Source organism: Podarcis pityusensis (assembly GCF_964106645.2).
Source record: "Podarcis pityusensis genome assembly, chromosome: 3".
Classification (NCBI taxonomy): Eukaryota; Metazoa; Chordata; class Lepidosauria; order Squamata; family Lacertidae; genus Podarcis; species Podarcis pityusensis.
The window spans coordinates 54,450,591-54,465,608 of record NC_138026.1 but is presented as its reverse complement, the minus strand read 5'-3'; the positions used below and the strand labels follow the sequence as shown (position 1 = coordinate 54,465,608).

General features: G+C 37.9%; 1 protein-coding gene across 1 annotated transcript in view; it reads left to right on the top strand.

The window, feature by feature from the left end:
- Positions 1-15,018, top strand: part of MAN1A1 (mannosidase alpha class 1A member 1) — a 53,415-nt gene that overhangs the window by 8,531 nt on the left and 29,866 nt on the right. Inside the window, exons 2-4 of the mRNA XM_080999662.1 lie at positions 2,882-2,978; positions 10,136-10,251; positions 14,389-14,469. Coding sequence (XP_080855788.1) covers positions 2,882-2,978; positions 10,136-10,251; positions 14,389-14,469 — 294 coding nt within the window. The remainder of the gene's footprint in view (positions 1-2,881; positions 2,979-10,135; positions 10,252-14,388; positions 14,470-15,018) is intronic.

Here is a 15,018-nt window from a genome sequence, read left to right as displayed (position 1 = left end):
TCACCTCACATGTGGTCCAGGTCCAGTTTTGGGTTTTGTTTCAAGGGCTTATGATGGAAGATTGGCATTAGAATGTGTATTGTAGATAAGCAGCACTTTATTAAAGTATTTCAGGTGTTTTACTGACATACAGTTCTGAGATGAGAGAAAACTAAATAGTCAGAACACTTGAAATATGAAATCTCAACCAAAATAAGGAGCAACACTACTGTGTTTTAAAATTACTGATTTTATATATACAGTGGTACCTCGGGTTAAGTACTTAATTTGTTCCGGAGGTCCGTACTTATCCTGAAGCACCACTTTAGCTAATGGGGCCTCCTGCTGCCGCCGCGCTGCCGGAGCACGATTTCTGTTCTCATTCTGAAGCAAAGTTCTTAACCCAAGGTACTATTTCTGGGTTAGCGGAGTCTGTAACCTGAAGCGTATGTAACCTGAGGTACCACTGTATATATTTATAAATATGTAAGTTGCTTTTAATATTTTTACTGGCATTTTTAATGAATGCTTTAGATTGTCTACTATTAAACCACTTAGACAGGGGGTGTATTCATACACACACACACACACACACACACACACACAACATAGAATAGCAAGAGAACAAGCAATAATGAAAATTTAAGTTTTCACCAGGTTTTGTTGTTGGCTAAATTGGTTTAGAAAGAACTCTGTCCAAATGAGGGGCAGCAGATAACTTTGGAGAGTAATTAAGAAGAAAAAAGCAAGGGCTGCCAAATGACAGTGTGTTCACATTGTCACCTTAGAGTGCAGTAAGGTTGTCCTCCCCACCTTGTCCACTTTACAGCTTCCCCTCCTCCCAGTTGTTCACATCAGCACAGCTTTATTAGTGTCAGGTTTGTTTTTGTTTGTGTATATACCAAGCAGTGTTGAGGGGACACGGATGCCTTTACTCTATGCAAAGGTATTTACATATTGGCTAGAGACAAGTAAAAGCAACTTAAAGACTCCAACCAGTGTGAAGCTGGTTTGACAAGTTGCAACAAAACATATGGAAAATATAAACAAACAAACAACTAAACATGCAACTAGACGTATGGGAAAGCTTTCAGACAGTAAGAGCTGTTAGTGGAATTGTCTCCCTCAGGAGGTTGTGGACTTAGGTGTTTTTAGCTGAAGATTCCTGCATTGCAAGGGATTGGAGTAGGTGACCCCTGGGGTCCCTTCCAACTCTACAATTCTATCATCCTATGATTCTAACAACTCATCAGGCTGTAGTATTTTATAGCAAAGTACAGACTTGATCTGCATTTTGGATAACGTCAAATAAACAGGGATGAAAACGCAGCACTGAAAATGCATTGAGTGCACTGTAAATGGGAATGTGAGTACAGTCTGAGTGAACACAGTTGTTCCTGCCTTCCCCGTTATCAGATTTGTCAGACCAGACAGAAGCATATCTTCCACTATTTTTCATAAGATGGCACTCATAGTGTTAAAATTAGCCATACCAAGGAACATCCACATTTAAAACTATCAAGGGCAGCGGAAAGTGGGAAATCTATTTCTAATTCTACTGCCTTTCCTCCTTTTGCAACCTTTCCTTCACATGATTGGTCTAAGCACCACTGATCACATCAAACAAAAATGTCAAGAATAATGATTCCTCCCCGAAGATCTGTCTGCTCTCTCCCTCAACATATGGATTGGCTATTGTATTGCTTTCAAAAACTGGGCTGTGATACAAGTATACACACCAACCAAAATGTAGTAGCTTTATAAATTATATTCTTGACATTTTTGTTTGATGTGATCAGTGGCACTTAGACCAATCATGTGAAGGAAATGTCGTTTTCTGTGAAGTTGTCTTCTTGAATCTTTTAAGAAAAGCTGCCTAAACTTTTAGAAAGTCTATTTGAATGGAAGTTCCAGTGGTACCTTGGTTTACGAACTTAATCCGTTCCGGAAGTCCATTCTTAAACCAAAGCGTTCTTAAACCGAAGCGTGCTTTCCCATAGCAGCGGGGGACTCAATTTACAAATGGAACACACTCAACAGGAAGTGAAACACGTTCTGCTTCCAAGGCAAAGTTCACAAACCAAAACACTTACTTCCAGGTTTGCAGCATTCTTAATCCAAGTTGTTCATAAACTAAGCTGTTCTTAAACCAAGGTACCACTGTATTTACTCAGCTGTTGCTTAGTGGCAACCATGGCATGGGGATGGAACAAAGACTGTGCTGCTGTGGGAGTCCTGTGAAATATTAGAACACCAGTCTTTCATCTAGTAAATATGGGAAAGCATCTAGTTCTTGGGTAGTCCTATTACAGGATTTGATCATTTAGCATATTTCATAAAACTCCAATGCTTGCTAGAATGTATTCTGCTGTCATTGATTTGGTCTTTTCTTTTCTTTTCTTTTCTTTTCTTTTCTTTTCTTTTCTTTTCTTTTCTTTCAAGTTGTTTCAGTCTGCTAGCTTGTAACCAAACTGCAGTCTCTACCAGACATATGATTTATCTTTCATAACTTTGTAAGCATATGTTGTGGGGGAATAAAATATCTTTTCTGTAGTTCCCAGCTTCAGAAGCCTGTTGTCTTAGAGGGAAATTCTTAATTGGATTAATAGTCTTTTAGCTAAACTTCTTAATGAGAATTAATGGGTGCGCATTACAAATTCCTAATTAACAATAGAGAATGGAATTGAATAAAAGACTCCCTACTATAACTAAAACACCACAACAGCAACTTAATGTTAATAATGCTTTATGTTAAAGTGGTATGTCTACAATACAATATGGATTTAATTAACCACTGAATTCAACACATTGATTCTCAGTGTACAGTATATTTTCTGCTAGCATTTACTGCAATGGTTTCTTGCTAAATCAACATTATAATCCTGCTTTCATTTCCCACCAGATGATGAAACATGCCTGGGATAATTATAAACATTACGCATGGGGATTAAATGAACTGAAACCCATATCGAAACAAGGACACTCAAGCAATTTATTTGGTAAGTAATATGTGCTTTTGTACTTAGTGACATCATCTGATTTACTGCTCTGAAGTTAGAGATTACATTAGAAGCATGTGGGCTCTTAGCACATGTCACAACAGCTGGTTATCTGTAAATGGTTGATTATTGAAAATAACCAAAGCAGCATTGTCTTATTAGTTTGTTCCCCACTTACAAGGAAGATCATACAAGGTACACTACAGTGTTGCACTCCTTATATGGGGATTTTTATCCACCAGCATGACTCCATAGGGCCCTTGAGTGGCTTCAAGTATCAAAAATAATAATTTAAAATGGTAAGGTTATCATATGTTGACCATGGAACCTGGACAAACTGATAAAGATTTTAAGCACTCTTCAAAATAGGCATGCTAGCTACATAAGAATGGCAATTAGAATCATTCAGTTAAGCTTTTTCTTGTTGTATTATCAGCTTTGAACATCTATATCCTTTATTAATAGATGATAGTTTGCAGTAGGAATTTCTGGAATATTTGAGGGAGCCTTGTTTCTTAATTTAAGAACTTTCATAACAGCAACAAAAATAGCCTTCTTGTCCTGTAGATCTTTTCTCCTTTAGCTGCTTCTATTTTGTGCTTAAAATAGTGGAATCCAAGCTTTTGTTTCATTTAATGTGCTTTAGCCAGCCAGAACTCTAACGCGATAAATTCAGTTGTCTTTTGGGCTGCATGTTCATGGTAATCTCCATTTCATGTTTGGAAACTTCTCTTTAGCTGCTCAGTAGTGAAGTAAAAGAGCCTAAAGTGCAGTAGTGTTTAGAGAGTCAGACAAAGGGCAGGGATACCAGGTTCAAATTCCCATTAGAATATAAAGTTTACTAAGTGGTCTTGTGCACTTGGAGCCTAGCTAATATCACAGGGTTGTGGTATGAAATGGAAGGGGGGCAGGACTACCTTTGAGCTCCTTGGAGGAAAGGCAAAATATGAAAGTCATAGCTGCCATCAAAAACAGCAGCCCTGTATCTCCTTCCCTATAATGTTGAGGGAATAGTACATGCAATCACCATCCAGATTTCCCAGTTCATGCTCTTTTTACTATGATCATGGAATTATTTATTGCCTTCTATAACACTGTATCAAGGCAACATGTTCCACTTCATTCATGATGAGAGAGGGGGAAATCTGTTAAATATTACCTCGCATAGGAGTGAGATAGAGAAAATGAAATATGAGGTTGTTCTTAGTGAAAACCTTTTGCTTGCTGCAATTCTGCATGAAGTTTTCTACTCTGGGAAAAAATCTAGATGAAAGGCTTTGTTGTATAGACTATGTCTTAGCTGCCATAGTGTACACCTATGTGCATTATGGCAAATGTTATGAGAAGCTGAATATTTGTTATGCCACAGTACTTAGAATAAATTTATATTTCCACTTTTGGAAGAATTGTTAAATATAGTGGAGAGCAATCTTGGTAGCTGGCTCTTTTGATTAACAGTTTAAGTTTGTTGCTGCTGCTTTTAAATCTGTGGCCTAAAAAGCCAAGGTTGGAAAGGAAAGCAAACAGCTTTTCTATGGGGCTTTACATATATTGACCTTGGCACATGTTAATAATTATTCACTTCTGGCAACATAGATTGCAAACTAAACAAATACCATCAAGGAAAGGTCTAATAGCACAGAGAGCAAGTGTAACACCACATTCTTGCTGATTCAATGGTTTAGCCTGGTGTAATTGAAGAGGCTCTGTTACTTTGTGAGCACCACAGCGCTCATTGTGGCTGTGTTATCTGTAGGGTATGGTAGTGGATGTAAACTTCACCATCACCTTTAGGAGCATCTGTTAAATCCTTGATCCAGTGGTAATTGGGATACATCATCAATACCCCCATTTTGGGGAAGGTGCTTGAGAGAGGGTAGTGACAGTTCAAGTACATGCACTCTTGTATGATGCAGATTATCTTGAACATTATTAGTCTCGGTTGTGATCTGGTTTTTGGGTCTGAGTTGTCCTCTGTCATCTTCATAGATGACATTCCTTGGGAGAGGGACAGTGGGAGTGCAATCATGTTACTCATTCTTGATATTTCAACAACATTTGATGCCATCAACCATGACATCCTTCTGGATCTCTTCTGTTGGTTGGGAGTTGAAGGCACTGATCTTCAGTGGTTCCACTTCTACCTGCAAGTCCAGAAAGCAGCAAAGGAAACAGCTTATATTGTCTACACTGACTGGCAGCAACCCTGCAGCGTTTCAAACAGGGGTTGCACTTGGCTGTACCTGGAAATACCAGGGATTAAACCTAGGACCTTCTGCATGCAACGTAGATGATCTGCCACTGAGCTCTAGGGACTTTAAAATGTGCTTGCCCTCTAGTAGTTAGGCTGTGGGGTGCTATTTTGTCCCCAATGCTATTTATCATCTATATGAAGCTATTGGGGGTGGCCATTACAAGATTTGGAGAACAATGGCTTCAATAAGCGGATGGTTCTATCTCTCTGTAACGCCCAAGTCAGGAGTCAACATGCAAGCCCTGAGCTGGTTTCTGGATGCATGAGGGCCAGTAAGGTGAGCATGAATACTGGCAAGATGGAGGCACTGTGGATAGGTAGTCCTCAGGTCCAGAAAATTTGTCTGGATGTAGTTTTATTCCTTCTGAAGGACCAAGCTTGTAGTCAGAATGTAGTCATTCATCTTCATTGCTAGAGGCTCAACTGACTTCAGTAGCTAGCTTTGGTTGGTATGCCCACTATGTCTGGTCCTGGGCAAAGATAATCTAGCCACAGTGGTCCATGCATTGGTAATCTAAAAATTTGATTTCTGCAAGGATACTATATGCAAAATACTGTGTGTGGTCACAGGGTGGGGAAATTCCCCACCTGAAAGAATGGTGTATTAAATCATAGGAAATAACAGTTATGAGTAAAATTACTTGGTATATCTGGGTTCAACAAGTTACAGAATGAACAGGTTCAAACATGAGTGGGCACAGTGTATAGAACAATGAAATAGCAAGCAGATGAGAATTTTTAAATCCTTTGTCAGAGTTATGACTATGATATTTTTACTTCTAAAGTTATTTTTGCTGGTCTTTCTCTTTTTATAACCTTAATTTTTATTACAGTTTAGATCTACATGTTGTATGACATATGTATAAATTGATTTACTTCTGTGTGCACGCAGATGTGAAGATCACTGCAATGCACTCTGTGAGACTGTCTGCTCTTGAAAAACAAAGTTTTAAACTTAGCCTTAATTCACATTGCATACATCTTCTTCATACAAAGAAAAAAACTACTGTCGTACCTTGGTTTTCAAACAGCTTAGTTCACGAACAACTTGGAACTCGAATGTCGCAAAGCCGGAAGTAAGTGTTCTGGTTTGCGAACTTTGCCTTGGAAGCTGAAAGTCCGGTGGACTTCCAGAACACATTCTGTTTTAAAACCAAGGTATGACTGTATAGGTACCAGTAAATCTAGTACCAATGGTATGAACAAACATCAATTTTTTTACAAATTTAGTTTGGGTTATAGTAAGTAGCAAATGTATAGCAAACCCTGTATGAGCTAATTTGTTTCAGGTCCTAATGGCTTAAGTGATGAGGTACTGGATATAAAACAATAGCAGAAAAAAGGCAGCAACAAAGAAGTTCTTTCTGAAATATAAGCAGATTTGAGAATTTAGATTAAAGTTCTTTTTATATTGGAGGCTCAAGCTGCAGGCCATTGAATACAGCCTATCTCTTAGTACTTTCCTGTAAGGCCATGAAATGTAATGCTTTTACTCTGACAATTTGTTGCTGGTCTGTTGCAAATCACAGGTCAGGCAAACATCCTTGTGAGAACTGCTAACCTCCCCTCCCCTCCCCTTGATGTCTACCTGCTTCATTATATTGTGCAGTACTTTGTTTTGCTGGTGTTGTCCCTTCTCTTTCTTTCTTTCTTTCTTTCTTTCTTTCTTTCATTTCAGCTAAGCTCCTTTGTGTGTAGTTCACATGCAGCCAGGCAAGTACAAGTTCACGTCTTCCAGAATTCAGGGAAGTGTTTACAGGAAGTTGTAGTGGCAGCTAGTCAGGAATGAGGCAAGATGACTACTTACAACATACTTATTTCAAAGGCTAAGCTCCTATTCATATATATATATATATATATATATATATATATATATATATGACATGGCATACTTAAAACTCTGATCCAAGGCTCCTCTGCAGATGCTAAGCATCACAATTCAGTGTGCCCTGCTTTTAGAGACTTAAGAAACATGCTATTTCAGTGGGTAAATTGTCCTGCTGGAGCCATACACTGAAGTTTGTATTTATAGCTTATGCTGATTTAATAAGATAAACTATTTTAAATCCAATAACACTTCTTCTGGCAGCATAACTAGTTCCAGGATTTATTGGTAAATCAAATAACTTTATTCTGTTCATGCTATTAAATTGCATTACCCTATTTTGTCCTCTAAATGATGTCATGTCAAGTAGCATATTTGTCTTGGAAGGCTTTTCTGAGTTTGTTTCACAGAGGAATGTTGGTTAAAGATGGTTAAAGTATAGGAATAATATTTGATATTTGCCTTCATAATATAACTAAACTAAATTGCTGGAGTGTTGTGAGTAGTACCACTTGATAATGCATTTATTTCCCTGTAAACATCCAGGGCTAGTTCCCACCGCTTGACTGCAAGCCATGTTATCTAACACAGAAAAACCAATAGCAGTGGTGTTTGATTTGGGATTATACTATCTCACACTTGGAATAAACATGCAGGCCAACCCAATGCATATTTAATTAGAGGCAAGTCATTGGGAGTTACCCCCTTGTAAGTGTACATAGGGATGCAGCTTCAAGTAGTATAAGAGAATAAAATTGTAGGTTCTCATAATAGGGTATGCTGAATTTTTCAACTTTAAATTTCAAAAAATTAGGGTTGCTAAAAAGTTGTAACATGAGTTGGGAATTCAAAAGATATTTTGGTTAAATAAGTATACCTTAGTTCTCAAACTTAATCCGTTCCGGGAGTCTGTTCGACTCCCAAAACCATTCAAAAACCAAGGTGTGGCTTCTGATTGGCTGCAGGAGCTTCCTGCACTCAAGCAGAAGCCGCATCAGACGTTCGGCTTCCGAAAAACATTTGCAAACCAGAACACTTACTTCTGGGTTTGCGGCATACGGGAGCTGATTTGTTCGGCAACTAAGCCGTTTGAGAACCAAGGTACAACTGTAATTTAGTTTTGATTTGTACTTTGCAAACAAATATTGACTTTTTAACATTTTGTGGAATTTCCAGTAATTTAAAACTTGTCATTTTTTTAAACAATGTGTGTAAAATTGCATAATAATCATTAAAATGATTATCTAGTAATCACAAGTGTATTACATATGCTTGAGCATAACAAACAAGTTAAAAAGTGGAAGCAGCAAGAAGATGAGAGAAGGCTTGTTGAATATAAGCATAGAAGTAGATTAGATGATTCAATACCATCAAACGAAATAATTTTCTGTGCTGATGAAAATGAATAACACATAGATGATGACCAAGATGGAAATGATGGAAGTTATGAACTGACATTAGAAAAGCCAAATACACCTTCCACTTCTGATAAAAAGGCAGAGTTCAGCACAATAGAAATGCATAATGTTGGTATGCAGAGCATCAGATATGGTATTGTCCTGCTTGCCACAGCTGCCTTTATGGATGCCAGCTTGATCACTGAAGAAAAGAGACTTGCAGTCAAGAGGGCCTAAGAAAAAGTTCTGAAATCCCTGGCTCAGGAATTTGATGTTCTTTGTTAGATAGGTGAAATTCACTGCATTTTGAATTGAAGATACAACTAAAGTTATGCTGAAAGCAGACAATTCAGATCAGCAGTTGTTCCCAGCATCATCATAGAGCAGCATATTCTTTCAAGCCAATTTTCAGCAGTGGGGAGGGGATGCTGCAGGTGGCAGGGAAGGCCTCTATGGGTGCTTCCAGGTGCCACATTGGTTGGCTCATGAATCAGAGCGTGCAATCTCCCTGTAGGCAAGTGTTATGCTTTCTTTCTAGTTTAGAATTGAGCACTTGAGAATTCAGCCAGTTTTCAAGTTCATGTATTCAAACCTTTTAAAAGATGAGGTATGCCTTTCACTTTCTCTTACTGTTCTTAGTGAATGGAGAGTCATATGTTGGTGTGGGACGTGTGGTTCAGCTTATTATTTGTGCTTTTATTGCTGGTTTTACAGAAAGGAAATTCGCACTGATGTGTGTTGTTTCAAGACACTTATATGATTTTGCAGTTGCCAGTTGAGGCCCATTCAGAAGTTGTTCGCCAAAAGAATTGCTTACATTTTCTTTACATGCTAATGTTCTTGCATTGTTTGCAAGATATCTCATATCTTTTTCTGTAAAATATTTGTCGTTGTACACAGCTGTAACATTTCAATAGTTAATGAATAACAAATGCACTGTTACAAGAAATACTTGTGTTAACTGAGGGGTCAGGTAGAGGAGAAATAGCTAAAATGATGTGATTCAGAATAGAAATGCTGAGTTTTTTAAAAAAATAAAAACCTAACAAACTACCACCTTTCTTGCACCCAACCTTCTCATCATGGTGAGACGCAATATCATTATATTCTGTAACAGAATAAGAGCATCTTATAGACAGGGCCTGGAGGATAATAGAACTGAGGCACAGTTCTATTATTTGTATTATTTGAGGAATATGAAGTGTGAAGAAATGCCGCATGCTTGCAGGGGGCTGTGCGAACAAAAGGGTGGTATTCAGGCAGTATAGCAGGATAGGAAAGAATCCCAAATAGTGCTCTTAATTCAGGGATCATAGTTATTATTCAACATATTCTGTTTCAATCATAAGCTTTCTACAAAATGAAGTATTTTATTATTTATGGACTGATATTTGATTTGTAGGCCTGTTGACAAGAAATTTAGTTTCACAAATGCAGCAGACAACTAGACCATAGCGCACAAGTGTGCATCAGATTTTCAGTGCCATAGAATAGGACACTAAAGCAAATTTAAAAATCCAGTTACTGTAAGGATTTTCCCTTCATAATATCTGCAACTCTATTGTAGTTTGTGTAGACTGAGAACCATGAAAGTTATTATGATCTTTGTCTGCTTTATAAATATTTCTTGATAGAGCAGCAAAAAAAGCTTATCATTAATTACAGTGCTGGCCCTTTTCAGGTAATATTCAAGGAGCAACAATTGTCGATGCCTTGGATACACTGTACATCATGGAAATGAAAGATGAATTTAAAGAAGCTAAAGAATGGGTAGAGAAAAATCTAGATTTTAATGTGGTGAGTATTGTGTTCTTTTTCTACTGCTTGCACACATAGTGACAACTCTGACTTGAAGAATGTTCAGAGATTTATTTTTTTTAGCAGTCCTCAGAAGAGAATCATAGTACTGTAGAGATGGAGGGGACCACGAGGGTCATCTAGTCCAGCCCCTTGCAGTGCAGGAATCTTTTGCCCAACATGGGTTTCAAACCCAGAACAGGCCTAGGCAAGTTTCATTCTAAGCAAGTTACTTATCTCACCCTTATGACACTTCTTTTTCTCTTCAAATGAGACAGAGCTTTAAACTTTAAATCTTTAGCTATTTAACACAATTCAAATGGGACTTCCAATATGTCATTTTGCTTTACTACCTATTTAAAATGTAAAATCCTTTAGTAAGAATCTTTTTAAAAGGTAATTGTGGCAGGTATATATTATAAAATAAAATTTAAATTCTAGTTAAACTGTGTTCTTACTTAGAAAACATATGTTAGGTAGACAGTTACTTTAAAAGACCTTCATAACTTCCTCTGTCCCAAGAACTGCAAACCTGGGTGTCATATTTCTGTAGTAATTGTGTTTTCCCACGCCATGGGGCTGTTCTAGAGAGGATCTGAATGTAATGCTAGAATGTGAACAATATTTTGTTAGACCAAGGCAGCAATTAATGTTCTGCCTCCTATTCTTGAAGTTGAAAAGTGGCTGTATCACCTCAATTTTTCTCAGCATATAGCAATTAAAATTTCAGGAAATCCCATTCAAACACAAAATTATAAGCAGCAGCACCTTTCCATTTATCTGTTTCCTGCATGTCTCACTGAAAGAAAAATCTTTCTGCCAAGGTATTGTTTGTCAGGTCACTGTGGAATTTGTATTTATAATCACCTCGATGTTTCCCAGAAGTCTTTATGTATTTAAATCTAGCCTTTGCTGCATATTCTGATGATGTTACCAAAGGAATATCTAACTAAATACATTTTTAGTTTTAATCCTTCCTAATAAATGGGAGTAATTTCATGCAAGATTTAATGAAATTAATTCACAAACAGTGGCATGCCTATGTTATAAATAGGGATCAACTAGTTAATAAACAGGAACCAGAGGGTAGCTAAAGATGGAATAAAGTCATAAAAATTGAGTGCTGCAATGTTCTGTATTAAGACTAACAGCATTTAGTGTGAAAACTGGAGACAGGGATGCTTGGTGAGATAGCAAAACTTGTGGAATTTTCAGGATAGAAAATTCCAAGCAGACCATGAAGAGTTCCAAAAGCAGTACCAGGGAAAATGTAGTTTTGCATAAACACAAAGTGATACAGCTTGGGACATAGAATTCTAACTTCCTTTGTGATAAACTTTAAATTTATTATTTCTTTTTTATGTAAAGCCACTTTGAGTAGCCTGCGGCAACAAAAAGCAGCTAATAAATGTAACTGATAATAATGATAGTAAATGGGCTTACTCAAAGAAAGAAACTTCCAATGAACAACAACAAAAGACAAATGGGTGGAGCAATCCAATGATTAAGGGCAGGCTTCCTCAAACTCAGTCCTCCAGATGTTTTTGGCCTACAACTCCCATGATCCCTAGCTAGCAGGACCAGTGGTCAGGGATGCTGGGAATTGTAGTCTCAAAACATCTGGAGAGCCAAGGTTGAGGAAGCCTGATTAAGGGAGATGAAGAATGTGTGATGGCAGAGCTGCCAAATTCTGAACATAGAGTTCTGCAGAAGGTAGAGAGGAAATAAGTTCACTCCTGAATTATCTGATTTTGAAAGAACAAAGGTGATCTTAGTATAGCATAAACAGACCTTACATCTGGTAGTTTGCCAACATCTGGGCAACTATTCAGTCAGGGGGCCATATTACCAAAGTCTGACCCTGGTAATAACCAGTGCTGACTTGACTGGAGTTGAAAATCCACATCTGACCCAGCAACTTTTAGAAAAGGCTTGCTCTGCAACTTTACAGTTCAGTGAGCAAGTACATATTCTTCCCCCTTCCCCCACTAAAAAGACATATTGGAAGGAAGTCTTCATATTCCCCTGCCACTTCCTGATTCTAGATCTGCTCCTCCCAACTTTTATACAAATACTTACCATACCTTTCTGTGTACGAGACTAGGTTTTTTTATTTAAAAATTATGTTCAAAATTGTGGGTCATCTTGTACATGGATACAATACCCCCCCCCCCATTTTCTCAATTTGGAGTCCCCCAAAATAGGGGGCATTTTATACATTGAGGCATGTTATATATGGAAGAATACAGTACATTATTTCTCTTTCCTGACCTTTATGGTATATTTGATATAGAAATAGGTTGCTGACAAACAATTAGTGTTAAAATCCATGATCCCTGTGTTACTGCATACTGATTTTCAACTGCATTCATCAGATATTTTATTTCTTACATTTACACATGATATATCTTGATAGTTTTCTGAAGCTTGCGAGAGGGGAGAGAATATTTTAAGTGCCCCCCACCATCTTTGATTTGAGACTTCATTATCTGCTCATAGGGAAATCTGATACAGGCTTGAATAAGACTCCTCATTGTCTTCTCCCCCACATTCCCATTCAAATGCAGACTGGTTTCCTAGAAGTTAAGTAAAGCCTCTTCAGCTTCTCTTCAAATCTCTCTCATCCACATGTTTTCCCAGGGTGATGCTAGCTTGCCATAATGAGCTTAAGGATAGCTCTCCTATTAAATACAGAGCTTTCGTGTCTACGCTGACTACAATCTCTTGCTTCATTTGTTCCACATGCCTCAGTGGATTGTGTAACATACTCTAGAAATGCTATGGTTTGTACAGTTGTTAGCTTCAGCAAATCTGCAAGGTTTATTTAGGGCTATGATTTAAAATGATAGTATCCTTAGATTGTATGAGAGAAAGTTGAGTAATATATGATAAAAAGTTTTAAGTTTTTGTGATATCTTTTCTCTCCACATTTAAAACAAAATTTATCATGTTATGGAATTAATATACTAATAAAGAGAGCTGTAGCTGTATGCAAAGTTTTTGCCTTGTTATAAAAAATTGGCATAAGCTAGGCAGTAATTAATGGCCTAACTACATGTTAAGCACAGGCTGTTGTTTTTAAGTGCTTAATTTAGCTTTCTGGATGAAAATCAGCTCCATAGAGTACTAAACAGAAGAATCGCCTACAGCTGCCAGTTCTCCACCAAGAAGTTATTCTGTGGCTGCTCCTGCTCCTGCCAGTGCTGTTTATAGCAGACAGTCCATTCAGAGGCAAATAGGAGATGGGGGAATTTGGATGAGAAACCACTGCAGAGTCCCAGTCAAGATCAGGATCATGTGAATAGTGTAACAAGCAATACATGATATATTAATTGTTGTAAAATGGTGTAACTATTTGCAACAAAGAAATGGGCATAAAGAATCTAGGAAGAACTGTCTTCTCTGGAAAGACAGGGAATAATAACAACATCCTGAAAATGTGTTTGTCCCATAGAGGTATGATTCACAAAGAGCTTTTGCCAATAATCCTATTCTTAGGAGGTTTTTTAAAACAAAAACGTAGTGCTGTGGACATGGTAAGGGTGTGAGGTTCAAATAATTTTAGTAGTCTGTTAAACTCTTCCTTAGGTGAACTATTTCCTTCATTGTGGAAACAAATACATTTTCTTAGAATTTAACTGATGTTTCTGTCTTTGTGAAGCATCGTTTTATTTCTGCTTCTGGATATAAACTTTTTCATACTGCATTTTGAAGCTTAAAACTGGCATAAACACTGAATGCAAATTGGGCAAGAATTATGCTTAAATCTTTGGATAGTGTATCCTCCTGGAGGCAAAGAGTTCATAGTGACTTCCCTGTCTGTGATATGGAGCCAAGTTTGTAAAAAATCATGGATACATTTTGTGTTTAGTGAGGAGAGAACCTCACCGTGAGCTTGGGTTCAAGCAACGTGCTCAGCCAAACCTTGACTTAGCTCAGTGCAGCACAGGAGTTAAAAGCACCAGGAGGAGCAAAGCAGCTGCAAGCTCCTCTCGAGGTGCCTGCCAAAATTGGCTTACCATGTCATGCAAACCAGACCCTAGAAACAACTGGAGACTACTGCAGACATTGTATTTCCTTTTCATGTTGAAAATTCACTATAATTTACCTAAAAATGTATTGTATTTGTATTCATAGAATGCAGAAGTTTCCGTTTTTGAAGTGAACATTCGCTTTGTTGGTGGGCTGCTTTCAGCATACTACCTTTCTGGAGAAGAGGTAAGATCATTTATGGTCTTCAATAGTAGCTCTAAATCTATAATACTAAGTAACAGGTTAAAGCCCAAAGTTTGGCTTAGGGGACTGGAAGTTAGCCAACAACACACCAGGGACTGGCTAATTGGAGAAATGCTGCAAGCACATAACTCTAGTGCTCAAAAGCTTGCACTACCTCCTCATACACTACCAGGCTGGGTTCAAAGCCATTAACAACTTGGGTCTGGGATGTCTCAAGAATGGGAAGACCTAATCGCTGAGCTCTTCAAGAGAGTCATAGAATCATAGAGTTGGAAGGGACCCAAGGGACATCTAGTCCAACCCCTCAATGCAGGAACTTCAGCTAAAGCATCCATGACAGATGACCATCCAACCTCTGCTTAAAAACCACCAAGGAAGGAGAGTTCATCATCTCTTGTGGGAGTCTGTGCCACTCCCAGACTCTCACTCCCAAAGTTCCTGTAAACTACCCTGTATGTACATACTCCAAATGAGGAGTTCATCCCCCATAACAAGTGTGCAAATAACTTTGAGAGTCTAGAAAGGTGGGTG